At 54.4% G+C, this 26,820-nt stretch overlaps 1 protein-coding gene across 2 annotated transcripts in view; it reads left to right on the top strand.

Moving 5' to 3' along the window:
• Nucleotides 1–2,184: 2,184 nt before the first annotated feature.
• ARHGAP39 (Rho GTPase activating protein 39) overlaps nucleotides 2,185–26,820 on the top strand; it is a 97,543-nt gene continuing 72,907 nt past the window's right edge. Inside the window, exon 1 of one of the 2 annotated variants that reach the window (XM_064678357.1) lies at nucleotides 2,185–2,433. In XM_064678357.1, coding sequence (XP_064534427.1) covers nucleotides 2,423–2,433 — 11 coding nt within the window. In that variant the 5' untranslated portion in view covers nucleotides 2,185–2,422. The remainder of the gene's footprint in view (nucleotides 2,434–26,820) is intronic. The other variant, XM_064678269.1, reaches the window with a different exon arrangement.

Consider the following 26,820-nt stretch of genomic DNA (forward strand, 5'->3'; position numbering starts at 1 on the left):
TCCTGTTTCACTCCTGTTTCACTCCTGTTTCACCTCCTGTTTCACTCCTGTTTCACTCCTGTTTCACTCCTGTTTCACCTCCTGTTTCAGCTCATGTTTCACTCCTGTTTCACTCGTTTCACCTCCTGTTTCACTCCTGTTTCACCTCCTGTTTCACTCCTGTTTCACCTCCTGTTTCACTCTGTTTCACTCCTGTTTCACCTCCTGTTTCACTCCTGTTTCACCTCCTCTTTCACTCCTCTTTCACTCCTCTTTCACTCCTCTTTCACTCCTCTTTCACTCCTCTTTCACCTCCTCAGCAATTCCTGCATCTCTTGGACGTTTTCGTCCAACTGGCCCCTGTTCTTCTGGAGGGAGGAACACACGGACACACACGGAACACACGCGTGTAATACACACGGGACACACACACAGAGCACACACATGGCACACACACGTGTAATACACACGGAACATACACACAAAACACACATGTGTAATACACACGGGACACACACACACGGAACACACACACGGAACACACACATGGAACACACACATGGAACACACGTGTAATACACACGGAACACACACGGAACACACACACGAAGCACACACACGGAACACACATGTGTAATACACACGGGACACACACACGGAACACACACGTGTAATACACATGTGTAATACACACGTAACACACACACACGGAACACACACGTGTAATACACACGTAACACAAACACACGTGTAATACACACAGGAACACACACACACGGAACACACACGTGTAATACACACGGAACACACGTGTGTGACGCACACGTAACGCACACGTAGCACATACACGGAACACACAGGTGTTTAACACGCGTGTAACACGCACACACGTGTAACACGCACACCCCACGCACAGCGGTGTAACACACACACACACACATAACACACACACACATGTACCGCACACACGTGTAACACGCACACCCCACGCACACGGGTGTAACACACACACACACACACACACACACGTACCGCGCACACGTGACCCGCACACACGTGTCCCAGTGTCCCACCCCCACACACACACGTGACACCCCCTCACGTGCCCGCCCGTTCCGCCCGGGCACTGCGCGTGCGCGACGCCGTTACCGTTATTCCAAACGGTATGCGCATCAAGCACCGTAATTACAAATGTTTGTGCGCGCGCAAAATTACCGTGTTTCCTAAGGTTCGCGCGCACCACAAAAACCCCCACGATCCCGTATTTTAAGATGCGCGCGCATCTTAACTACCGTAATTACCGCTGCGCACCACACCGCACGAATCGCGACTCCAAATGCGCATGCGCAAAAGCGCCGTAGTTTTAAGTGCGCATGCGCGCCACAAGCACCGTGCTTCCAAATGCGCATGCGCAGCACGGCGCCGTATTTCTAAATGCGCACGCGCAACTCATGAACCGTACTTCCAGTGCGTCTCATCAGTACCGTAATTCCCAGCGCGCTCGCGCACCCCAGTGCCGTATTTGCAGATGGGCATCATTCCAGTACCGTAATTCCCAGCGCGCATGCGCACAAGTGCCGCACTTCCAAAAGCGCATGCGCGCCTCAAGTACCGTATTTCCAAATGCGCATGCGTGCCTCCAGTACCGTATTTCCAAATGCGCATGCGCGCCTCCAGTACCGTAAGTCTAAAAGCGCATCCCGGCACGATACCGTGCTTCCAAATATTCATGCGCACCACAACTACCGTATTTCCGGACGCGCATCGCACAAGCACCGCGCTTCCAAAAAGCTCATCACACGAGTACCGTATTTCCAAAAAAAGCGCATCGCACCACACGCATCGCATTTCCAAACGCGCATGCGCACGACAGTACCGTATTCCCCATCGCGCACCTCACCGCACCGGCCCGGAATTTCCCAACGCGCACGCGCGCCGAGAGAACCGTATTTCCAAAAAGCGCAGCCCAGAACTGCGCTGCCCCCCGAATGCGGGTGCGCGCAGCCGGTACCGTACTGCCGAAGGCGCGCCGCGCCAGTACCGTATTTCACCGCGCGCGCGCGCACGACGCGGCGCGCCGCTCCCCTGCGCGCGCGCGCCGCGTTTACCGTATTGCCCAGAGCGCGCGCGCACCCAAAAAAACCACCCCCACCTCCCGTCGGCTCCCGCGCCTCTCCCCGCCCCCCTGGTTTAAATAGGGTGTGTTTTGCCCCAAAACGAGGGGGGCGTGTCCCGGCGCCCTGCCCGCCCCCCCGGGCCGTCCCCATTGGCCGCGCCGCCGTTGTCGCGGGTGACGGGGACGCGGCGGGGCCGCCGCGCTCGGAGCGCGCCCGGGAGCGGCCGCGGGGGGGGGGGGATCCATGGGAGCCATGGGAGCCACCGGGAACACCGGGAACACCGGGAATACCGGGACCGGCGGGCAGCGGTAGAGCCGCCGCGGATCATGGCGGAGAGGTGAGAGCCGGCACCGCGCCCGCGGGGGGGTCCGGGGGGATTTGGGGGGGTCCGGGGTGGGGTGGGGGGGCTGCACCCGCCACTCGAAGGGATCCGCACCCCCCAAACCCGCTCTGGGTGGGGGCCCCCCTTTTCCCCTATAGAGGTTATGGGGGTTTCCCCCCCCCCCGCTTTGAGGTGCCCTTGGGGGGTCTTTGCCCCCCCGACCCCCCCATCAGCACTTTTGGGGGGTCTTTGCGCCCGTCCGGGGGTTTCTCTTGGCGGGGGGGCGCGTTTGGGGGGCTCCACCTTGATTTTTGGGGGGGGTGGCGGAGGTGGGGGGGGGGCGTCCCCACCTGAGCCGCGCCGAGGTGCGGGTTTGGGTTTGGGTGGCGGATCCCAACCACCCCCCCAGCTCCTTCTCCCGGATTTTGGCGCATGGGAGGGGGGGCTGGATGCGCCCACCTGGATCCCCGGGGCTGCAGGATGGAGCTGGGAATGGGAATGGGGGGGGAACGGAGCTCAACCCCACCCTGGCGTTGGGAAAAGGTGGGCGGGGGGCGGCTGGATCCCATCCTGCTCCCTCGGGAAGGGGCTTGGGGAGGGGCTGGAGCCCACCCTGTTACCCTCGGAGGGGTCGGATCCCACCCTGTTCCCTTTGGAGGGGCCAGATCCCACCCTGTTCCCTTTGGAGGGGTTGGAGCCCACCTTGTTACCCTTGAAGGGGTCGGAGCCCACCCTGTTCCTTCTGGAGGGGCTGGATCCCACCTTGTTACCCTTGGAGGGGTCGGAGCCCACCTGTTCCCTTTGGAGGGGTCAGATCCCACCCTGCCCCTCTGGAGTGAGGTCTGGAGGGGCTGGATCTCATCCTGCTCCTTCTGGAGGGGCTGGATCCCACCCTACTTCTCTGGAGTGAGGTTTGGAGGGGCTGGAGCCCACCCTGTTCCCTTTGGAGGGGTCAGATCCCACCCTGCTCCTTCTGGAGGGGCTGGAGCCCATCCTGTTCCTTCTAGAGGGGCTGGATCCCACCTTGTTACCCTTGGAGGGGTCGGATCCCACCCTGTTCCCCATGGAGGGGTCAGATCCCACCCTGCCCCTCTGGAGTGAGGTTTGGAGGGGCTGGATCCCACCCTGCTCCTTCTGGAGGGGCTGGAGCCCATCCTGCTGTCCATGGGGGCTGGGCGGAGGTGCTGGATCCCCTCCTACTCCCTATGGAGGGGCTGGATCCCACCCTGTTCCCATGGAAGGGCTGGATCCCCCCCTGCTTCCCATGGAAGGGCTGGATCCCACCCTGTTCCCATGGAAGGGCTGGATCCCACCCTGTTCCCATGGAAGGGCTGGATCCCCTCCAGCTCCCCATGGAAGGGCTGGATCCCCTCCAGCTCCCCATGGAAGGGCTGGATGCCACCCTGTTCCCTTTGGAGGGGCCGGATCCCCCCCTGCTCCCCATGGAGGGGTTAAATCCCCCCCTGATCCCCGTGGTGGAGGTTGGAGGGAATGGATCCCATCCTGCTCCCTCCGGAGGGGTCAAATCCCACCCTGTTCCCTTTGGAGGGGCTGGATCCCACCTTGTTCCCCGTGGAAGGGCTGGATCCCATCCTGCTCCCTCCGGAGGGGTCAAATCCCACCCTGCTTCCCATGGAGGGGATCTGGAGGTGCTGGATCCCCCCCTGCTCCCCATGGAAAGGCTGGATCCCATCCTGTTCCCCATGGAAAGGCTGGATCCCCCCCTAATCCCCATGGAAAGGCTGGATCCCCCCCCCAATCCCTATGGAAAGGTTGGATCCCCCCCTGCTCCCCATGGAAAGGCTGGATCCCACCCTAATCCCTATGGAAGGGCTGGATCCCCCCCTAATCCCCATGGAAGGGCTGGATCCCCCCCTAATCCCCATGGAAAGGCTGGATCCCCCCCTGCCCCCCATGGAAATGTTGGATCCCCCCCTGCTCCCCATGGAAATGTTGGATCCCCCCCTAATCCCCATGGAAAGGTTGGATCCCCCCCCCAATCCCCATGGAAAGGTTGGATCCCCCCCCCAATCCCCATGGAAAGGTTGGATCCCCCCCTAATCCCCATGGAAAGGTTGGATCCCCCCCCCAATCCCCATGGAAAGGTTGGATCCCCCCCTAATCCCCATGGAAATGTTGGATCCCCCCCCCTAATCCCCATGGAAAGGTTGGATCCCCCCTGCTCCCCCGGGGGGGTTTGGAAGGGCCGGATCCAGCCCCGACCTTCTCCCCGCGGATCCTCCGCGCGGGGGGGGGGGGAGGGAAGGAGGGGGGGGCGGTTTCTCGCCGGGATGGATCCCGCGGGATCCAGGAGGTGTTTTCCTGGAGGTCCGAGGTGTGGCAGGGCCGGGGGGAGGGGGGAGGGGTGGGAATGGGTGTGGATGCGGGGCTGGAGCCGGGTGGGATCCGGGGGGGGGGGGGGCGGGGGGGCTGCAGCGGGGGATGCGCAGCGCTGGAATTCGGGGCGGGATTGGGAAGCGGGGAGGGATCCACCGGCCTTGGAATGATGGAGGAGGGGGGGGGAACCCTCCGAGTTGTGCCGGGATCGATGGATCGATGGATTGATGGATTGATTGATTGATTGATTGATTGATTCCACACGGACGGCGGGGTTTTTTTCCCTCCTCCCTGCGCCGCTTCCCCCCCCCTTCCCTCCCTCCCTTCCCTCCCTCCCCTTCCCTCCCTTCCGATCCCGATCCCGATCCCTGCCTTCTCCTGCCGGCCGGGAAAAAACTGCAGGATGGGAAATGGTCCCGATTTCTTTATTTATTGATCCCGAGCCCTCCTTCTCTCCCCTCCCTCCTTCCCGGAACCCCTTGAGTGACCTCTGCGGAATGCGCCGGGAATGCGCCGGGAATGCGCCGGGAATGCTCCGGCTCCTCACCTGGAGCGCAGCTGGGCGGGATTGGGGAGGGGGGAAATAAATATAATCCCGGGTTTCCATCGGAAATGGGGGGAGCTGGGGGGGACCTTCCAGCAGCAGGTGGCCGGGGAAGGGTTGGGAAAAGTGGGATGTGAGGCTTGGAAAAGTGGGATGAGAGCTTTGGAAAAGTGGGATGTGAGGCTTGGAAAAGTGGGATGGGAGGCCGCGCTCGGCGCCGTCGGATCCGTGTCCGTCCCAGAATGGAGGTCGGTCGGTCTCCTCCCTCCCTGGAATGTCTTGGGTTGGTTGGTCTCCTTCTTCCCTGGAATGTCTTTGGATGGTTGATCTTCTTTCTCCATGGAATGTCTTGGGTTGGTTGGTCTCCCTCCTCCCTGGAATGTCTTTGGTTGGTCTCCTTCCTTCCTGGAATGTCTTGGGTTGGTTGGTCTCCCTCCTCCCTGGAATGTCTTGGGTTGGTTGATCTCCTTTCTCCATGGAATGTCTTGGCTTGGTTGGTCTCCCTCCTCCCTGGAATGTCTTTGGTTGATCTCTCTCCTCCCTGGAATGCCTTTGGTTGATCTCCCTCCTCCATGGAATGTCTTGGGTTGGTTGGTCTCCCTCCTCCATGGAATGCCTTGGGTTGATCTCCCTCCTCCCTGGAATGTCTTGGGTTGGTTGGTTGGTCTTCCTCCTCCCTGGAATGTCTTGAGTTGATCTCCCTCCTCCATGGAATGTCTTGGGTTGATTGGTTGCTCTCCCTCCTCCCTGGAATGTCTTGGCTTGGTCTCCCTCCTCCCTGGAATGCCTTTCCCGGGTGGGTGCTCTCCGATGCTCCCCGATCCCTAAAAACCATCGGGATTGCGCCTTCCCGCGGGCCTGGAGAGCCGGAGTTTTGTGGGGCCAGGGGGAAACTCCTGGTTTTCGGGGGAGGGGGGGGAACGTTGGGATTTGGTCACGGACGGGGACGGACACAGGGATGGGAGACCCTGGAATGTTCGTGCGGGATGTGGTTTTAGGGTGGCTGGAAAGGACGGGTTATTCCGTGTTATTCCGTGTTATTCCGTGTTATTCCGTGTTATTCCGTGTTATTCCCTGTTATTCCCTGTTATTCCCTGTTATTCCCTGTTTTTGGGGGGAGAAGGGACGTGTTCCTTCCCCGTCCCCCGGCGTGGGTGGGAGAGGGAGAGCTCCAGGTGGGATTCCAGAGGGAAGCCCGACGGGACAGATCCCACGCGGTGTCCGTGGAATATCCCGGAATCCTGGAATGCTTTGGGTTGGGAGGGGCTGGAAAGGTCCCTTCATTCCTCCCCCTTCCCTGGGATTCCGCTCTCCCGGGGGCTCCAAGGCCCGTCCGGCCCGGCCTGGAGCTGGAGGGATCCACGAGGATCATCCCAGTCCAGCCCCGGGAGAGTCACTTCCTTCAGCTGATCCCAGTCCTGATCCCGGGAATGCCGAGCGGGAGGAATTTTAGGCCTGGAAGCCTAAATTTGGAGGAATTTAACCCCGGGCTGGACTTTGGAGTCGCCGATCCCGCCGGGACCTGGGCTGGGCTTCAAATCCAAGCCAATCCCGGCGGTTCGAGTTGGGAAAGAGCATTCCAGAGCCCTTCCTCTGGGAAGGGAGGGCTTGTGGCAAGACCCTTGTTTTTTAGGGAAGTCTTTGCTCGGATCCGGGCGCGATTCCCGCCAAAACCTCCCGTCATCGGCGTCGTGTTTTTCCCGCTGCAAATCCCGACATTCCAAGGGCTGGGGCTGCCCTTGGGAGCAAAGAGGGGTCGGGGAATCACGGAATCATGGAATCGCTTGGGCTGGGAAAAGACCCTCCAGATCATCCAGCCCGACCCTAAAAGGTGGGAAGGAGAACTCTGGAAGGTCGTCCCAAGTCCTGGTTTTCCAGGAATCCGTGTCGATGAGGGCGGGATCGATCAGTTCGCGCTTTCATTTTGGGGTGGGGTTTTTTTTGGGATTTAATTTTTCCGGAACTCCATGACGACGAGGGCGGGATCGATCAGTTCATGGTTTCATTTTGGGGTGGGGTTTTTTTTGGGATTTAATTTTTCCAGAAATCCGTGACGACGAGGGCGGGATCGATCGGTTCGCGCTTTCATTTTGGGGTGGGATTTTTTTGGGGGATTTAATTTCTTCCTGCTGCTCCTCCCTTGGGAAAAGGAGCCGCTTTTTCCCCCCTGAGAAGTGGATTTCCTGGGTGGCCCTGAGCAGCTGGTGCAGCTGCTGGATTTGCCGGGAATTCTGGGAGGGCTCTGGACCAGCTCTGGGATAATCAGCGAGGATGTTTTCACGCCGCCGCCGACCCTGGAAATGTGGGATGGTGGGAGGGATCCCTGGGGATCATCCCGAGGACTCGGGGGGTGTGGGGGTGGCAAGGCCGACTTTTTAATTCCCGTTTCAAAATAAATCCCTTCTCCCTCCTTCCTTCCTCCCTCCCTTATTTTTGGGAATTTGAATAACCCCGTTTGGGGCAGTTTTACCCCTTCTTTGGGAATGTTCACCCCTTCTTTGGGAATTTTCTCCCTCCTGTTGGGAATTTTGGACCTGTTGCTCCAACCCCCCTCCAGCCCGGCCTTGGGCACTTCCAGGCTTGGAATGAGACGATCCTGGAGGTCCCTTCCCACCCAAACAATTCCATGGAAATCTGATCCCCCGGACCAGCAGACCCCCCCTCTGGTGGGTTCCACGTTCCGTCGTGCGGGATGATCCCGGCGTTCCCGGATGGAGCTCCAGGGAAGGAATGAATCCCAAATTTTGGACTCCTCCAGGAGCTTTTGGAGGAGCTTTTTCCCGGAGAATGGGGCAGATCCCACATTCCCGTGCCTGGATTCCGGGGTGACCCCCTTAGGCCTCGATCCCAAACTCCAGGCCCGTCGACTCCTGGCACCACCCGGGAATTCCGACCCGGGAAGGGCTCGGGGGGGTCGGAATCTTGAGCTGTGGGATTGTTGGGAACTCCCCTCCGGAGAGGAATTGCTTTGGGGGGGGAACAGAATTCCCAGATCCCTGCTCCGGGAATTCCTGCTCCTTGGTCAGGTGAACAGAGAACCTCCCGGGTTGGTCTGGTTCCTAAATCCACGTTTAGGCCGGGAAAGGGGAAGTTCCAAGCCCAGTTTTCCTGGATAATTCCTCCCGGGTTGTTCTGATTCCTAAATCCACGTTTAGGCCGGGGAAGGGGAAGATCCAGGCCCAGTTTTTGTGGATAATTCCTCCTTGGTTGGTCTGACTCCTAAATCCATGTGTAGGCTGGGAAAGGGGAAGATCCAGGCCCAGTTTTCCTGGATAATTCCTCCCGGGTTGTTCTGATTCCTAAATCCACGTTTAGACCAGGAAAGGGGAAGATCCAGGCCCAGTTTTCCTGGATAATTCCCCCCAGGTTGTTCTGACTCCTAAATCCACGTTTAGGCTGGGAAAGGGGAAGATCCAGGCCCCGTTTTCCTGGATAATTCCTCCCGGGTTGTTCTGATTCCTAAATCCACGTTTAGGCCGGGGAAGGGGAAGATCCAGGCCCAGTTTTTGTGGATAATTCCTCCCTGATTGTTCTGGTTCCTAAATCCAGGTTTAGGCTGGGAAAGGGGAAGATCCAGGCCCAGTTTTCCTGGATAATTCCTCCTTGGTTGGTCTGACTCCTAAATCCATGTTTAGGCCGGGGAAGGGGAAGATCCAGGCCCAGTTTTCCTGGATAATTCCTCCCAGGTCAGTCTCACTCCTAAATCCACGTTTAGGCCGGGGAAGGGGAAGATCCAGGCCCAGTTTTCCTGGATAATTCCTTCCAGGTTGTTCTGACTCCTAAATCCATGTTTAGGCTGGGAAAGGGGAGGATCCAGGCCCAGTTTTTATGGATAATTCCTCTCAGGTTGTTCTGACTCCTAAATCCATGTTTAGGCCGGGAAAGGGGAGGATCCAGTCCCAGTTTTTATGGATAATTCCTCCTGAGTTGTTCTGGTTCCTAAATCCACGTTTAGGCCGGGAAAGGGGAAGATCCAGGCCCAGTTTTTATGGATAATTCCTTCCAGGTTGTTCTGATTCCTAAATCCATGTTTAGACCGGGAAGGGGGAAGATCCAGGCCCAGTTTTTGTGGATAATTCCTCCCAGGTCAGTCTCACTCCTAAATCCACGTTTAGGCTGGGAAAGGGGAAGATCCAGGCCCAGTTTTTATGGATAATTCCTCCCGGGTTGTTCTGGTTCCTAAATCCATGTTTAGGCCAGGGAAGGGGAAGATCCAGGCCCAGTTTTCCTGGATAATTCCTCCCAGCTCAGTCTGATTCCTAAATCGAAGATCCAGGCCCAGTTTTTATGGATAATTCCTCCCAGGTTGTTCTGATTCCTAAATCCACATTTAGGCCGGGAAAGGGGAGGATCCAGGCCCAGTTTTCCTGGATAATTCCTCCCTCTGCCGTGGGTTTAATTCTGGTTTGGGCCTGGCTTAGGCCGGGTTTAACTCCCCCAACCACCCCTGCGAGGCCAAATCCTGGCGGTGTCTCCTTCCTCCGGGGGAAAAAAGGAAGGATTTGGGGATCCCACCGCTGGGAATTTGGGAAATCCCCCCCAAAAAAACCACTTGGAATGAAAACCCCCCAAAAAAACCCACTTGAAGTGAAACCCCCCGGACCCGAAGGAGGAATTCTGGAGGGATGGGGGTTCCAGGGGTCAAACCGAGGGATGAGCCGATCCCTGGGGGGGGCACAAATCCATGGAGGGACCCGGAGCGGGGGGATGGATCCCAAAGCGCTTTTTTTTTAGGGATTTTAGGGTTTTTTTAGGGATTTATGGGATTTTTTTAGGGATTTTAGGGGGGTTTTTTAGGGATTTTAGAGGGTTTTTTGGGATTTTAGGGGTTTTTTTTAGGGATTTTAGGGTTTTTTTAGGGATTTATGGGGGTTTTTTAGGGATTTTAGGGGATTTTTAGGGATTTTAGGGGTTTTAGGGATTTTAGGGTTTTTTAAGGGATTTTAAGGGTTTTTGGGGGAGTTTAGGCTTTTTAATGGGATTTTAAGCTTTTTTTAGGGATTTTAGGCTTTTTAATGGGTTTTTAGGCTTTTTTTAGGGATTTTAGGCTTTTTATGGGTTTTAGGCATTTTTAGGGATTTTAGGTTTTCTTTAGGGATTTTAGGCCTTTTTTAGGAAATTTAGGCTTTTTTAGGGATTTTAGGCCTTTTTTAGGGATTTTAGGCCTTTTTTTGGGATTTTATGCCTTTTTGGGGGATTTTAGGCTTTTTTTAGGGATTTTAGGCTGGTTTTTTTAGGGGTTTTAGGGTTTTTTTAGGGATTTTAGGGTTTTTTTTAGGAATTTTAGACCTTTTTGGGGAGTTTAGGGTTTTTTAAGGGGTTTCAGGCTTTTTATGGATTTTAGGCCTTTTTAGGGGTTTTTAGGCTTTTTTTTAGGGATTTTAGGCCTTTTTTTTTGGATTTTAGGCTTTTTTATGGGTTTTTTTGTCTTTGTTTTTTAGGGATTCTAGGCTTTTTTGGTATTTTAGGGTTTTTTTAGGAATTCTAGGCTTTTCAAAGGGATTTTAGGCTTTTGGGGGGGATTTTAGGCTTTTTTGAGGGATTCTAGGGTTTTTTTTAGGGATTTTGGGCTTTCTGGGGGGATTTTAGGCTTTCTGGGGGGACTTGAGACTTTTGGGGGAGTTTAGGCTTTTTTTAGGGATTTTAGGCTTTTTTTAGGGGTTTTTAGGCTTTTTTTAGGGATTTTAGGGTTTTTTTAGGGGATTTTTAGGCTGTTCCCAGCTTTCTATGGCCTGTTTTTTTTTGGGAATATTGCTCCCGCAGCCGAATATCCGGAGAAGTTCCCCCTGGCACCTGCTGAAGGTCCCTCCGAGCGTCCCCACCACCTTCTCCTCGCGTAAGGTGGGTCTAATTCCTGCTTTTTCATCCTTGTTTTATACTATTCCATCCCGGCTTTTCCCTCCTCCCTTCTGCTCCCGTGGTGATCTCCCTTGAACTCCCGAGACCCTTATCTCCACCCTCGGCTCCCTCCGGCTCTTCCCTAATATATTATTTGTTTGAATTTTACGCCGGCAGCCTTTGGGTTTTTCCCTCTCTCTCCCTCCACTTTCCCGACTCATCCGGGCTGGTTTGGAATTCAGGGAAGAGGGGGAGGGATTAAACACACTCCAGGGGCATCAGGGGGCTGCTGGAATTCTCCTGGAATTCAGAATTCCTCGAGGGGCTGCTGGAATATCTGAGAATTCAGAATTCCTCGTTATCCCTCCGTTTGCTCCGGGTTTTGGTTCAGTTTTCAGCTCCCGGCCTGTTTTCCCAAAGCTCCCCAGGGATGTTGGAGCCAGTTGTGATTTGGCCAGATTCCCAGGGGAGGATCCTGGCCTTTGGAATTCCTGGTCCCTCGCTCTTCCTGGAATTCCCAGTCCTTTGCTCTTCCCTGGAATTCCCGGTCCCTCGCTCTTCCCTGGAATTCCTGGTCCCTCGCTCTTCCCTGGAATTCCTGGTCCCTCTCTCTTCCCTGGAATTCCTGGTCCCTCGCTCTTCCCTGGAATTCCTGGTCCTTTGCTCTTCCCTGGAATTCCTGGTCCTTTGCTCTTCCCTGGAATTCCTGGTCCCTCGCTCTTCCCTGGAATTCCTGGTCCTTTGCTCTTCCCTGGAATTCCTGGTCCCTCTCTCTTCCCTGGAATTCCCGGTCCCTCGCTCTTCCCTGGAATTCCTGGTCCCTCTCTCTTCCCTGGAATTCCTGGTCCTTTGCTCTTCCCTGGAATTCCCGGTCCTTTGCTCTTCCCTGGAATTCCTGGTCCTTTGCTCTTCCCTGGAATTCCTGGTCCCTCGCTCTTCCCTGGAATTCCTGGTCCTTTGCTCTTCCCTGGAATTCCTGGTCCCTCTCTCTTCCCTGGAATTCCCGGTCCCTCGCTCTTCCCTGGAATTCCTGGTCCTTTGCTCTTCCCTGGAATTCCCAGTCCTTTGCTCTTCCCTGGAATTCCCGGTCCCTCGTTCTTCCCTGGAATTCCTGGTCCCTCTCTCTTCCCTGGAATTCCTGGTCCTTTGCTCTTCCCTGGAATTCCTGGTCCTTTGCTCTTCCCTGGAATTCCCGGTCCTTTGCTCTTCCCTGGAATTCCTGGTCCTTTGCTCTTCCCTGGAATTCCCGGTCCCTCTCTCTTCCTTCGACCTCCAAAGTCTCTCCTGGTTTTTATTCCTTTTTCCTCCTCCCCTTCCGACATTCCCACAAAACCCGGGAGGGAATCCGGGAATCCTCGGGGGTGCCCAGTTTGGTGGGGGTTTTTTTTTAGGGATCTGGATAAATCCCTCCAGCTTTCCAGGGCTCGGCCGCCGGATATCCCGGCACCCGCCTTCCCAAATCCGGGTTGGTTTTGTTTTGGGAAGCGGTTTGAAGCGGAATTTCCCGGGAATGAGCGGGCGGGAGGTGGGAAGAGGAGCGACCCAGAGTGGGGATCACAGTTCCTGCAGCAAAGGGATGTGGGAATCCGGGATTGCAGAGGGAATGCCTGGGAAAACCGGGAGCGAAGGAGGCCCGGGATGAGGTTCCGCTGGGAGCGATTCCCGGATGGATCCGGGCTCGGAAGGGGGGTCTGGGTGTGTGTTCCCGGAGCTTTGGGATTTGGGGATGGACGGGGAAGGTTCTTCCTCAGGGGCTGGTTTGGGGAAGCTCCGAAGGAAGGGGGGAAGGAGGGGGGGGATCGGGGATGTCCGGGATTGGGGGTGGAATGAGGGAATCCTGGAATGAGGGAATCCTGGAATGGGGGAATCCTGGAATGGGGTGGGATTGGGGGTGGAATGGGGGAATCCTGGAATGGGGGAATCCTGGAATGGGGGAATCCTGGAATGGGGTGGGATTGGGGGTGGAATGGGGGAATCCTGGAATGGGGGAATCCTGGAATGGGGTGGGATTGGGGGTGGAACGGGGGAACCCTGGAATGGGGGGGATTGGGGGTGGAATGGGGGAATCCTGGAATGGGGGAATCCTGGAATGGGTTGGGATTGGGGGTGGAACGGGGGAACCCTGGAATGGGGTGGGTCGAAGGGATCTTAATTCCTGTCCAGTCCCACGGGCAGGGACAGCTCCCACCATCCCAGGGGGATCCAACCTGCCCTTGGACACTCCCAGGGATCCAGGGGCAGCCACAGCTCCTCTGGGAATTCCAGCCCAGCCCCTCCCCACCCTCCCAACCAGGAATTCCTTCCCACTATCCCACCCAACCCTGGGAAGCCATTCCCTGTGTCTGTCCCTCCATCCCTTGTCCCCAGTCCCTCTCCAGCTCTCCCGGAGCCCCTTCAGGCCCTGGAAGAGGCTCCAAGGTCTCCCTGGATCCTTCCCTTCTCCAGCTGAACATTCCCAGCTCTCCCAGCCCGGCTCCAGAGGTTCCCCAGCCCTTGGAGCATCTCCGTGGCCTCCTCTGGACCTGCTCCAGCAGCTCCAGGTCCTTCAGGAATGTTGGGAATCCCAGATCTGGGATCTGACCCGAGCAGGGCAGGGGCGTTCCTGGAAGGGCAGAGTTGTCCTGTGGAAAGAGGAGACTCGGAACAAATGGATTTATTGATTATGTTGTTTTAAAAACCCCCCAGATCGGGAAAATTCCCGCCTCCCTCAAAACACCGGATGGGCTTCCGGGCTGAGGCAAAACTCCTGAAAAAAAGGGGCATTTTTGGTGTCAAAGAACAGCTTCTCGTGCTGGAGGATCAACCCTGATCCCAGCTGGGACTTCCCTCCTGGCAGCAAAGCCCAGGACGAGGCCGAGGAGGGTTTTTTTTGTGTGGAAGAGGCCGCGGGAGAGCCTCGGGAGAACCCAGCAGGAAAAACAGGTCCCGGTTTCTCACCCCCAAACAGCAGCTTCGGCCAAAGCCTGGGGAGAAACCCGAGCTGGGAGCGCAGGAGGAACAGGTTGGGCCGTTCCTGGTGCTCCTGGTGCTCCTCCAGCCGGAGCAAACTCCCCATCCCGGCTCTGTCCCGCTCCCTGTGTCCGTGGGGCTCCTCCGGCCTTCCCGGGGCAGATCCAGGTGGATCCTGTGGACGTGGGACTGGAGGGATCTGGAGGAGCTTTGGATCCCGGGGGTGCCCACCCCTGCAGCCACGGGGACGATGGGAAGACGGGGACGCTCCCGGCTCGTGTTTTTCCGCCCGGAAAACGCGGCCAGAAAACGCCCGGTGGGAATTTTCCCCCCCCTCTGCGGCGGAAAAATTGGGACTCAGCTTGGGAAAAAACGGTCCCTGTGGGGGCTGATTTTGTGGGAATGGCCGGGTTGTGTCCGCAGGGTGGCCAGGGGGAGCAGGAAAGGGATTAGGAAGGGGATGATCCCCCTCTAAGGAACCTCAAATCCTGGTTTTGGGCTGATCCACGGAGGGGCTGGAGCGCGTCCGGGGAAGGGGATGGAGCTGGGAATTCCCAGCCAGGAATCCCTTCCCAATATCCCATCCGACCCTGGGAAGCCATTCCCTGTGTCCTGTCCCTCCAGCCCTTTCCCAAGTCCCTCTCCAGCTCTCCCGGAGCCCCTTCAGGCCCTGGAAGGGGCTCCAAGGTCTCCCCGGAGCCACCGGAGTTTGTGTCGTTTTTATTTGGGATAAATCCCCTCATTCCTGAAGGAAAATCCCTCTGGGATTTTGTCCATTGGAAAGGGGGAGGGGCTTAAATAGAGTTATTTTTAATTACCTAATTAATATTGATATAAAGCACGTTATCATAGACATCATTAATAACGATTACTCCTTAATTATCGGATTAAAACCCCCCCGGCCGCCATCCCTGGGTCTTCCCGGCTCCTGCTTTTCCTTCCCACCTCGGAATCCTCCGGGAAAACCGTGGAAAATCTGGTTTGTGCTTCTCCCAAACCCCCTGGAACGGTTTTGGGTCAGGAGGGATCTGAAGGATCGTCCATTCCCACCCCTTTTCCATGGGCAGGGGCAGCTCCCGCTATCCCGGGATATCGCTCCAGCCTTGGACACTCCCAGGGATCCGGGGTCTTCCCTGGGAATTCCATCCTGGTTTTTTTTTTAAGGGGACCGAGTTCCATCGGGATAAGATAAATCAGCATTTCTGGAACCTCTTTCATCCCATTTCTTGGCCGGTTTTGGGAACTCAAAGGCGAACTGGGATCATCTCCGAGGTTTCGATCTCCGGGGCGGTTTCGGGATCTGGAGCTCGAACATTCCCGAGGAACCTCGATTCTCCCGCTTCCTGGGCAGCGCTTTAATCCCGGATTTCCCTGGAATCCGATTGCCAGGAGGAGAAACACAAATGATCTTTATCCTGGAGCCGCGTCCGGGCTCCTCATCTCCCGCTTTTTTAAGGATTTGCTTTGCGGGAAACGAAGGGAAGGAGGGAATTTTCCCTTCCTTGGGCTCTTCCCAGCGTGGCCACGACTGAATTCCGAGGGAATTACGGAGCAACAGCATCCCAGAGGATTTGCAGAGAGGGTTTCCCTGCTGTGGAGCGTCCCGGGCGTGTTTTAGAAGGAATGCTCTCGCCGGGAATGTCAGGAATTGGCAGCTGGATCGCGGGATCCGGTTCCCTGCAGGGATCAGTTAAAAACGGCTCTCCCGGGAAATTCCAGGGAAATGTGTCCATCCCACCTGGAAGGTTTGAGTTTCCACCCCTGGAAGTGTCCGGGTCGGGCAGGGCTTGGAACAACCCGGGATAGTGGGAGGTGGTGTCCCTTTCCGTGGCAGGACTGGAACTGGATTATCTTTAATCCGACCTAAACAATCCCGGGATTCCACGGATTTCACTGGGTTTAGCTCAGTAAGAGCTTAAATCCATGGAATTTTTAAACCTGTTTCGGCTCGAGGAGGATCCAGGGGCTGTGTCATCAGGTTTTCCTCCTAAGGTATCCCTGAGGAATGTTTGGAGCGGGAGTGGAAAGGCCCAAACATCCAAGGGGGCTAAAAACAAACCCTCCCAAAATCCCTGAAAAACCAGGGATCAGCAGGGAGAAGGTAAGGGAGGAATGAGGGCTGAATTCCTCAAGACTTGGAGAGGTCCTCGTGGAATCGTGGGATGGTTCAGGTTGGAGACTCGGAAATTCCAAGGGAATCTGTCCATCCTTCCTGTGGGGTTTGGGTTTCCATCCCTGGGAGTGTCCGAGGCCGGGTTGGAACAACCCGGGACAGTGGGAAGTGTCCGGATTGGAACCGGATTGACTTCAATCCAACCCCTTCCGAGGGGAACGAGGAACGAATTCCTGGAGACCTGGAGAGGTCCTGAGTAAAATCATGGAATTCTTGAGGTCGGAGAGGAGCTTTGGGATGAAATCCAACTGTTCTCCCAGGGCCACCACTGAGCTGGTCCCAAAGTGCCACATCCACAGGGATGTCAAATCCCCCCTGATCCACAGGGATGTTAAATCCCACCGGGATGGACACCCTGATCCACAGGGATGTCAAATCCCACTGGGATGGACACCCTGATCCACAGGGATGTCAAATCCTGCCAGGATGGACACCCTGATCCGCAGGGATGTTAAATCCCACTGGGATGGACACCCTGATCCACAGGGATCTCAGATCCCCCCCGGGATGGACACCCTGATCCACAGGGATGTCAAATCCCCCCAGGATGGACACCCTGATCCACAGGGATGTTAAATCCCTCTGGGATGGACACTTTGATCCACAGGGATGTCAGATCCCCCCGGGATGGACACCCTGATCCACAGGGATGTCAAATCCCCCCTGATCCACAGGGATGTCAAATCCCACTGGGATGGACACCCTGATCCACAGGGATGTCAAATCCTGCCAGGATGGACACCCTGATCCACAGGGATGTCAAATCCCCCCTGATCCACAGGGATGTCAAATCCCTCCGGGATGGACGCCCTGACCAGCCCTTTCCATGAGGAATGTTCCCGAATATCCAAGCGAAGGCCGCAGCTCCGAGGCCGTCCCTCGGGAGCAGAGCCCGACTCCCGCCTGGGAAAAGAAAACCCGGGAGCAGAAACACGGAAAGGGGGGGAGGGGAGAGCCAGTAAGGGGGGATTTAATCCGAAGGGACAGGAATTCAGGGAGAGGAGAAGCGGATGTGAAGGGAGCGCCGGGATCGCGTGCGGGGAGAGGGACACAGAGGCCCTTTGACGGTGATTGGGAATGACGGGGCCGGCTCAGGAAAGCTCGGGAATTCCGGAGGCGTCGGCGGCCCCTCCGTCCCTGAATCGCCTCCGGGTTCGATGTCACGGTGGAGAACGGGAAAAATATCCCCGTGAAACTTAAATGTGGTGGTGGTGGGGGAAACGGGGAGTTTTTGTGGCTCTGGGGGATTCTGGGGCCTGGAAGTTTGGATTTCGGGCCTGGAAGTTTGAGTTTTGGGCCTGGAAGTTTGAGTTTTGGTCCTGGAAGTTTGGATCTTGGGCCTGGAAGTTTGGATTTTGGGCCTGGAAGTTTGGATTTTGGTCCTGGAGGTTTGGATTTCAAGCCTGGAAGTTTGGATCTTGGGCCTGGAAGTTTGGGTTTTGAGCCTGGAAGTTTGGGTTTCGGGCCTGGAAGTTTGGATTTCAGACCCGGAAGTTTGGATCTCAGGCCTGGAAGTTTGGGTTTTGGACCTGAAAGTATGGATTTCGGGCCTGGAAGTTTGAGTTTTGGTCCTGGAAGTTTGGATTTTTGGGCCCTGGAAGTTTGGATTTCGTACCTGGAAGTTTGGATTTTGGGCCCGGAGGTTTGGATTTCTGGCCTGGAAGTTTGGATTTTTGGGGCCTGGAAGTTTGAGTTTTGGTCCTGGAAGTTTGGGTTTCAGGCCTGGAAGTGTGAGTTTTGGTCCTGGAAGTTTGGGTTTCGGGCCTGGAAGTTTGGATCTCAGGCCTGGAAGTTTGGATTTTGGGGCCTGGAACTTTGGGTTTCAGGCCTGGAAATTTGGATTTTGGGCCTGGAAGTTTGGGATTTGGGCCTGGAAGTTTGGATCTTGAGCCTGGAGGTTTGGATCTCAGGCCTGGAAGTTTGGATTTTGGACCTGAAAGTATGGATTTCGGGCCTGGAAGTTTGAGTTTTGGTCCTGGAAGTTTGGATTTCGGGCCTGGAAGTTTGGATCTCGGGCCTGGAAGTTTGGATCTTGGGCCTGGAAGTTTGGGTTTCAGGCCTGGAAGTTTGGATTTTTGGGGCCTGGAAGTTTGGATTTTGGGCCTGGAGATTTGGATTTCAGGCCTGGAAGTTTGGATTTTGGTCCTGGAAGTTTGGATTTTTGGGACCTGGAAGTTTGGATTTTTCGGGCCTGGAAGTTTGAATTTTGGTCCTGGAAGTTTGGATCTCGGGCCTGGAAGTTTGGATCTCGGGCCTGGAAGTTTGGATTTTGGGCCTGGAAGTTTGGATTTTTGGGGCCTGGAAGTCTGGATCTCGGTCCTGGAAGTTTGGATTTCGGGCCCGGAGGTTTGGGTTTCGGGCCTGGAAGTTTGGATTTCAGGCCCGGAATTTTTGCTCCTCGTTGTCGTGGGTTTGGGAAAGCCCTCGAGGTCTTTGCTTGGCGGGGCAGGGATGGAGGAGCCGATGGATTCTTGCCCTGGAATTTGAGGGGATCGGGCGAGGGGGAGGCTCCTGGAGTTGTGGGAAGTGTTGTAGGAGGATAAATGTGGAATATTCCCTGTTTTCCTCAGTAAAGTGGATGGGAGAAGCTGCTGGAGCGGGAAGGGCAAAGTCAGGACAAGGTTCAAATCATGGAATCCTGGAATGGTTTGGGTGGGAAGGGACCATAAGGATTTATTTCTATTTATTTCTATTTAATTTTATGCATTTTATTCCATTCCACTTTGTTTCTTTATTTTAATCCTTATTATTTATTTCTCTTTAATTTTAGGCTTTTCTCTCTTTAATTTTATTTCTTTATTTTAATTTTATATTATTTATATATCTTTAATTTCATTTCTATTTAATTTTATTCCATTTAATTTCATTTCTTTATTTGAGTTTTATATTCTTTACGTATTTTGAATTTTATTTCTATTTCATTTTATTGATTTTATTCCATTTAATTTAATTTCTTTATTTCAATCATTATTTATTACTCTTTGATTTTATGCATTCTTTCCTCTTTGATTTTATTTCTTTATTTTAATTTTACATTCTTTATTTCTCTTTAATTTTATTTCTATTTATTTAATTTCTTTTTGTTTCATTTCATATTATTTATTTCTATTTAATTTTAATTCCATTTAATTGTGTGTATTTTATTCCATTCCATTTCATTTCTTAATTCAAGTTTGATCTGATTTATTTCAAACTTTATTTCTATTTAAAGCCCCCGAGGGACTTATTTTGTCCCATTTCAAGCCCAAAGACAAAAACTGGGGAGTGGGCGGATCTTTGGCCCCGGATTTAGGAATTTTCTCTCTCTCCACCTCCAATTGGAGCATTTTCCGGGAAAAAAGAGCCCTGTTCTCTCCTAAATTTATCTCCCACTGAACTGGCAATAAATTATAAATATCCCATGAAACAGGGAAAATCCGGGATTTTTAAGGAATTGGGTCCCTGGCAGCTCCTGTCAATCCCTTGGAATGTGGGGCCTGCTCGGCTGGAAGGGTCTTTCCCTGGGTGGATTCCCAGGAATGTGTCTCCAGGCAGAGCTTTTCCACGGGCTGGGGGAGCTGTGCCAGCCAGGAATTCCGACCTCGGAGCGGATTCTGGGGGACTTTCTGCTCTTTTGGGGTTTAAAGTGTCTTGGGAAGGGGGGAAGGTTGGGATTGGTTTTCCTTTCCCTCCAAACACCGGCTCGTGTTGGAAAACAGGCTGGGAGAGCTGGGAATGTTCCCCTGGAGAAGGGAAGGATCCAGGGAGACCTTGGAGCCCCTTCCAGGGCCTGGAGGGGCTCCGGGAGAGCTGGAGAGGGACTGGGGACAAGGGCTGGAGGGACAGGACACAGGGAATGGCTTCCCAGGGTTAGGTGGGATAGTGGGAAGGAATTCCTGGCTGGGAGGGGCTGGGCTGGAATTCCCAGAGGAGCTGTGGCTGCCCCTGGATCCCTGGGAGTGTCCAAGGGCAGGTTGGATCCCCCTGGGATGGTGGGAGCTGTCCCTGCCCATGGAAGGGGGTTTGGAACTGGATGGGCTTTAATCCAATCCCTTCCCAGCCCAAACCATTCCAGGGTTCTGTGGTGATTCCATGATTCCAGTGGCTCCAGTTGTATAAGGACTCTCCCTCCTCTCCGTCCTTTCCCTCCTCTCCCTCCTTCCCTCCTCTCTCTCCTCTCCCTTCTCTCCCTCCTCTCCCTCCTTTCCCTTCTCTCCCTCCTTCCCTCCTCTCTCCTCTCCCTCCCTTCCCAGACATCCCAGGCCGGGCCTGGAGCCGCCGCCGCCCGTCTGGGCCATCCCAAAATAACCTGGGTCCAACCCCAGGCTCCGGGGGTTTGTCCCCAGGGGGATCATTTGTCCCGAAGTGGTGGCTGGGGGAGGATCTGCCGGATTTTCCGGCTGCTCCGGGGACCTGAGCCGGGCCCAGATTGCAGGGCTGGCTCATCCCAAACCCATATTCCAGGGCTGGCTCATCCCAAACCCAGGACTGGCTCATCCCAAACCCAGGGCTGGCTCATCCTGAGCCCAGGGCTGGCTCATCCCAAACCCAGATTCCAGGGCTGGCTCATCCCAAACCCATATTCCAGGGCTGGCTCATCCCAAACCCAGATTGCAGGGCTGGCTCATCCCAAACCCATATTCCAGGGCTGGCTCATCCCAAGCCCAGGACTGGCTCATCCCAAACCCAGGGCTGGCTCATCCCGAGCCCAGATTGCAGGGCTGGCTCATCCCAAACCCATATTCCAGGGCTGGCTCATCCCGAGCCCAGGACTGGCTCATCCCAAACCCAGGCCTGGCTCATCCTGAGCCCAGATTCCAGGGCTGGCTCATCCCAAACCCATATTCCAGGGCTGGCTCATCCCGAACCCAGGGCTGGCTCATCCCAAACCCATATTCCAGGCCTGGCTCATCCCGAGCCCAGGACTGGCTCATCCCAAACCCAGGGCTGGCTCATCCCGAGCCCAGATTCCAGGGCTGGCTCATCCCAAACCCAGATTCCAGGGCTGGCTCATCCCAAACCCATATTCCAGGCCTGGCTCATCCCAGGCTCACATTCCAGGCCTGGCTCATCCCACCTTATCTCCGGGTCCTGCCGGGCGGGTTCAAGGGACCTCCTTGGCTTTGCCATTCCATGACGAGCTCCCAAAATTCTTGTAGGGCGGCATTTCTGGATTACAGGCTTTGCTGTAAAGCCTGGGCACTGAAAAGCTGGGCTTGGACACAGAAAAGCTGAGTTTAGGCACAGAAGAGCTGGGCTTGGGCACTGAAAAGCTGCTGGTTTAAGGAAGGGACCTGCTTGGCTTTGTCATTCCATGACAAGCTCCCAAAACTCTGGAAGGTGGCATTCCCGGATTACAGGCTTTGCTGTAAACTTTGGGTGCAGGAAAACTGAGTTTAGGCACAGAAAAGCTGGGCTTGGGCACTGAAAAGCTGCTGGTTTAAGGAAGGGACCTGCTTGGCTTTGTCATTCCATGACAAGCTCCCAAAATTCTTGAAGGCGGCATTTCTGGATTACAGGCTTTGCTGTAAAGCCTGGGCACAGAAAAGCTGGGCTTGGATGCAGAAGAGCTGGGCTTGGGCACTGAAAAACTGAGTTTGGGCACTGAAAAGCTGGGCTTGGGCACTGAAAAGCTGGGCTTGGGTGCAGAAAAGCTGGGCTTGGGCGCAGAAAAGCTGCTGTTTTAAGCTTCTCCTCTGGGAAATTTGGACTTTATTGAAACGCAGGGAGCGTTTGGGGCTCAGGTTCCTGCTCCGAGGAACCTCCTCGGGCCGGTGCAAAGCTCAGCTTTGAGCCCCACAGCCCGAGGACTGTCCCTTCAAACCCCCCCTCCTGCCCAGGGCAGTCCCTGCCCCGACTGGTCCTGCCGGAATTCCCGTGCCAAGCCCGCGTTATCCCACAGCTTCTCCCCCAGAATTCCCGTGCCAAGCCCGCGTTATCCCGCAGGTTCTCCCCCAGAATTCCCGTGCCAAGCCCGCGTTATCCCACAGCTTCTCCCCCAGAATTCCCGTGCCAAGCCCGCGTTATCCCACAGCTTCTCTCCCCAGAATTCCCGTGCCAAGCCCTCGTTATCCCGCAGCTTCTCCCCCAGAATTCCCGTGCCAAGCCCGCGTTATCCCGCAGCTTCTCCCCCAGAATTCCCGTGCCAAGCCCGCGTTATCCCACAGCTTCTCCCCCAGAATTCCCGTGCCAAGCCCGCGTTATCCCACAGCTTCTCCCCCAGAATTCCCGTGCCAAGCCCGCGTTATCCCACAGCTTCTCTCCCCAGGCTGCGGCTCCGACCGCAAATCCCAAAGTTCGGAGTCGGCTCCTCCAGCCCCGGCGGCTCCAGAGGGGATTTTATCTCTCTCCACCCCCCTCCATCCCTCAGCTCCTCCTCACTCGGCTCTCCCACCTGCCGGCACAGGGAGTGGGGGAAAAACAGGGATTGGGGGAAAAACTGGGACTGGGGGAAAAACAGGGATTGTGGGAAAAACAGGGATTGGGGGAAAAACAGGGATTGGGGGAAAAACAGGGATTGTGGGAAAAATGGGGATTGTTACCTGCTCTGGAAGTGGGAAAAACAGGGATTGTTACCTGCTCTGGAAGTGGGAAAAACAGGGATTGTTGCCGGCTCTGGAAGTGGGAAAAACAGGGATTGTTGCTGGATGTGGAAGTGGGAAAAACGGGGATTGTTTCTTGCTCTGGAAGTGGGGAAAACAGGGATTGTTTCTTGCTCTGGAAGTGGGGAAAACAGGGATTGTTTCCTGCTCTGGAAGTGGGAAAAACAGGGATTGTTTCTTGCTCTGGAAGTGGGGAAAACAGGGATTGTTTCTTGCTCTGGAAGTGGGAAAAATAGGGATTGTTGCTGGGTCTGGAAGTGGGAAAAACAGGGATTGTTTCTTGCTCTGGAAGGGGGAAAAACAGGGATTGTTTCTTGCTCTGGAAGTGGGAAAAACAGGGATTGTTTCTTGCTCTGGAAGTGGGAAAAACAGGGATTGTTGCTGGGTCTGGAAGTGGGAAAAACAGGGATTGTTACTTGCTGTGGAAGTGGGAAAAACAGGGATTGTTTCTTGCTCTGGAAGTGGGGAAAACAGGGATTGTTGCCTGCTCTGGAAGTGGGAAAAACAGGGATTGTTGCCTGTTCTGGAAGTGGGGAAAACAGGGATTGTTGCCTGCTCTGGAAGTGGGAAAAACAGGGATTGTTGCTGGGTCTGGAAGTGGGAAAAACAGGGATTGTTTCTTGCTGTGGAAGTGGGAAAAACAGGGATTGTTTCCTGCTCTGGAAGTGGGAAAAACAGGGATTGTTTCCTGCTCTGGAAGTGGGAAAAACAGGGATTGTTTCTTGCTGTGGAAGTGGGGAAAAACAGGGATTGTTGCTGGATGTGGAAGTGGGAAAAACAGGGATTGTTTCTTGCTCTGGAAGTGGGAAAAACAGGGATTGTTTCTTGCTCTGGAAGTGGGAAAAACAGGGATTGTTTCTTGTTCTGGAAGTGGGAAAAACAGGGATTGTTTCTTGCTCTGGAAGTGGGAAAAACAGGGATTGTTGCTGGATGTGGAAGTGGGAAAAACAGGGATTGTTGCTGGGTCTGGAAGTGGGAAAAACAGGGATTGTTTCTTGCTCTGGAAGTGGGAAAAACAGGGATTGTTTCTTGTTCTGGAAGGGGGAAAAACAGGGATTGTTACTTGTTGTGGAAGTGGGAAAAAACAGGGATTGTTACCTGCTCTGGAAGTGGGAAAAACAGGGATTGTTGCTGGGTCTGGAAGTGGGAAAAACAGGGATTGTTTCTTGCTCTGGAAGTGGAAAAACAGGGATTGTTTCTTGCTCTGGAAGTGGGAAAAACAGGGATTGTTTCTTGCTCTGGAAGTGGGAAAAACAGGGATTGTTTCTTGCTCTGGAAGGGGGAAAACAGGGATTGTTTCTTGCTCTGGAAGTGGGAAAAATAGGGATTGTTGCTGGGTCTGGAAGTGGGAAAAACAGGGATTGTTTCTTGTTCCGGAAATGGGAAAACCAGGGATTGTTTCTTGCTCTGGAAGTGGAAAAACAGGGATTGTTTCTTGTTCTGGAAGTGGGAAAAACAGGGATTGTTACCTCTCTGGAAGTGGGAAAAACAGGGATTGTTACCTGCTCTGGAAGTGGAAAAACAGGGATTGTTGCCTGTTCTGGAAGTGGGAAAACCAGGGATTGTTTCTTGCTCTGGAAGTGGGAAAAACAGGGATTGTTTCTTGCTCTGGAAGTGGGAAAACCAGGGATTGTTTCTTGCTCTGGAAGTGGGAAAACCAGGGATTGTTTCCTGCTCTGGAAGTGGGAAAAACAGGGATTGTTGCCTGTTCTGGAAGTGGGAAAAACAGGGATTGTTGCTGGGTCTGGAAGTGGGAAAAACAGGGATTGTTGCTGGCTCTGAAAGTGGGAAAAACAGGGATTGTTTCTTGCTCTGGAAGTGGGAAAAACAGGGATTGTTTCCTGCTCTGAAAGTGGGAAAAACAGGGATTGTTTCTTGCTCTGGAAGTGGGAAAAACAGGGATTGTTTCTTGTTCTGGAAGTGGGAAAAACAGGGATTGTTGCTGGGTCTGGAAGTGGGAAAAACAGGGATTGTTTCTTGCTCTGGAAGTGGGAAAAACAGGGATTGTTTCTTGCTCTGGAAGTGGGAAAAACAGGGATTGTTGCCGGATGTGGAAGTGGGAAAAACAGGGATTGTTTCTTGCTCTGGACGTGGGAAAAACAGGGATTGTTTCTTGCTCTGGAAGTGGGGAAAACAGGGATTGTTTCCTGCTCTGGAAGTGGGAAAAACAGGGATTGTTGCCGGCTCTGAAAGTGGGAAAAACAGGGATTGTTTCTTGCTCTGGAAGTGGGAAAAACAGGGATTGTTTCTTGCTCTGGAAGTGGAAAAACAGGGATTGTTTCTTGTTCTGGAAGTGGGAAAAACAGGGATTGTTACCTCTCTGGAAGTGGGAAAAACAGGGATTGTTTCTTGCTCTGGAAGTGGAAAAACAGGGATTGTTTCTTGTTCTGGAAGTGGGAAAAACAGGGATTGTTACCTCTCTGGAAGTGGGAAAAACAGGGATTGTTACCTGCTCTGGAAGTGGAAAAACAGGGATTGTTGCCTGTTCTGGAAGTGGGAAAACCAGGGATTGTTTCTTGCTCTGGAAGTGGGAAAAACAGGGATTGTTGCTTGCTCTGGAAGTGGGAAAAACAGGGATTGTTGCTGGGTCTGGAAGTGGGAAAAACAGGGATTGTTTCTTGCTCTGGAAGTGGGAAAAACAGGGATTGTTACCTCTCTGGAAGTGGGAAAAACAGGGATTGTTTCTTGCTCTGGAAGTGGAAAAACAGGGATTGTTTCTTGTTCTGGAAGTGGGAAAAACAGGGATTGTTACCTCTCTGGAAGTGGGAAAAACAGGGATTGTTACCTGCTCTGGAAGTGGAAAAACAGGGATTGTTGCCTGTTCTGGAAGTGGGAAAACCAGGGATTGTTTCTTGCTCTGGAAGTGGGAAAAACAGGGATTGTTGCTGGGTCTGGAAGTGGGAAAAACAGGGATTGTTGCTGGATGTGGAAGTGGGAAAAACAGGGATTGTTTCTTGCTCTGGAAGTGGGAAAAACAGGGATTGTTGCTGGATGTGGAAGTGGGAAAAACAGGGATTGTTTCTTGCTCTGGAAGTGGGAAAAACGGGGATTGTTTCTTGCTCTGGAAGTGGGAAAAACAGGGATTGTTTCTGGCTCTGGAAGTGGGAAAAACAGGGATTGTTGCTGGGTCTGGAAGTGGAAAAACAGGGATTGTTGCTGGGTCTGGAAGGGGGAAAACAGGGATTGTTGCCTGACTTCCCAGGGTAGGTGGGATATTGGGAAGGAATTCCTGGCTGGGAGGGTGGGGAGGGGCTGGGCTGGAATTCCCAGAGGAGCTGTGGCTGCCCCTGGATCCCTGGGAGTGTCCCAGGCCGGGTTGGATCCCCCTGGGAGAGCGGGAGGTTGGGGGGGGGTGGAACTGGGTGACCCCGAAGGCCCCTTCGACCTGAACCATTCCATGATTCCCTGGAAACTTCGTCCATCCCTGGTTTTCCCTGTTGGTTTGGGACATCTGGAAGTCCTTGGCTGTGTGTCACTCCCCCAATATCCCACCTAACCCTGGGAAGCCATTCCCTGTGTCTGTCCCCTCCAGCCCTTGTCCCCAGTCCCTCTCCAGCTCTCCCGGAGCCCCTTCAGGCCCTGGAAGGGGCTCCAAGGTCTCCCTGGATCCTTCCCTTCTCCAGCTGAACATTCCCCAGCTCTCCCATCCTGTCTCCACCATCCAAGGCCGGGGTTTGGAACTGGGTGACCTTTGAAGCCCCTTCCGGCCCCAACCATTAAAAATCCCACCAGTTTTCCAATTTCCTGAAAATCCTCATCCTCCCTGGGCTCCAGCTCCCCCAAAACCTCCTTCTGCCTTAGTTTTAGCAGATTTTGGACGTTTTGAGGGTTTTTTTTCCCCCCTTCTCCTCCTCTTTCCCCTTCCTGAGGCTCCAACCCACGACCTCCCCGCCCCAGGTTCTTCTCCCGCCCCGGGGGATCCACCCGGGATTTTCCTGCTCATCTGGGGTTTTCCAGGCTGTCCCCGATGTTCCAGCAGC

Source organism: Pseudopipra pipra, chromosome 1 (assembly GCF_036250125.1).
Source record: "Pseudopipra pipra isolate bDixPip1 chromosome 1, bDixPip1.hap1, whole genome shotgun sequence".
In the NCBI taxonomy this organism is placed as follows: domain Eukaryota; kingdom Metazoa; phylum Chordata; class Aves; order Passeriformes; family Pipridae; genus Pseudopipra; species Pseudopipra pipra.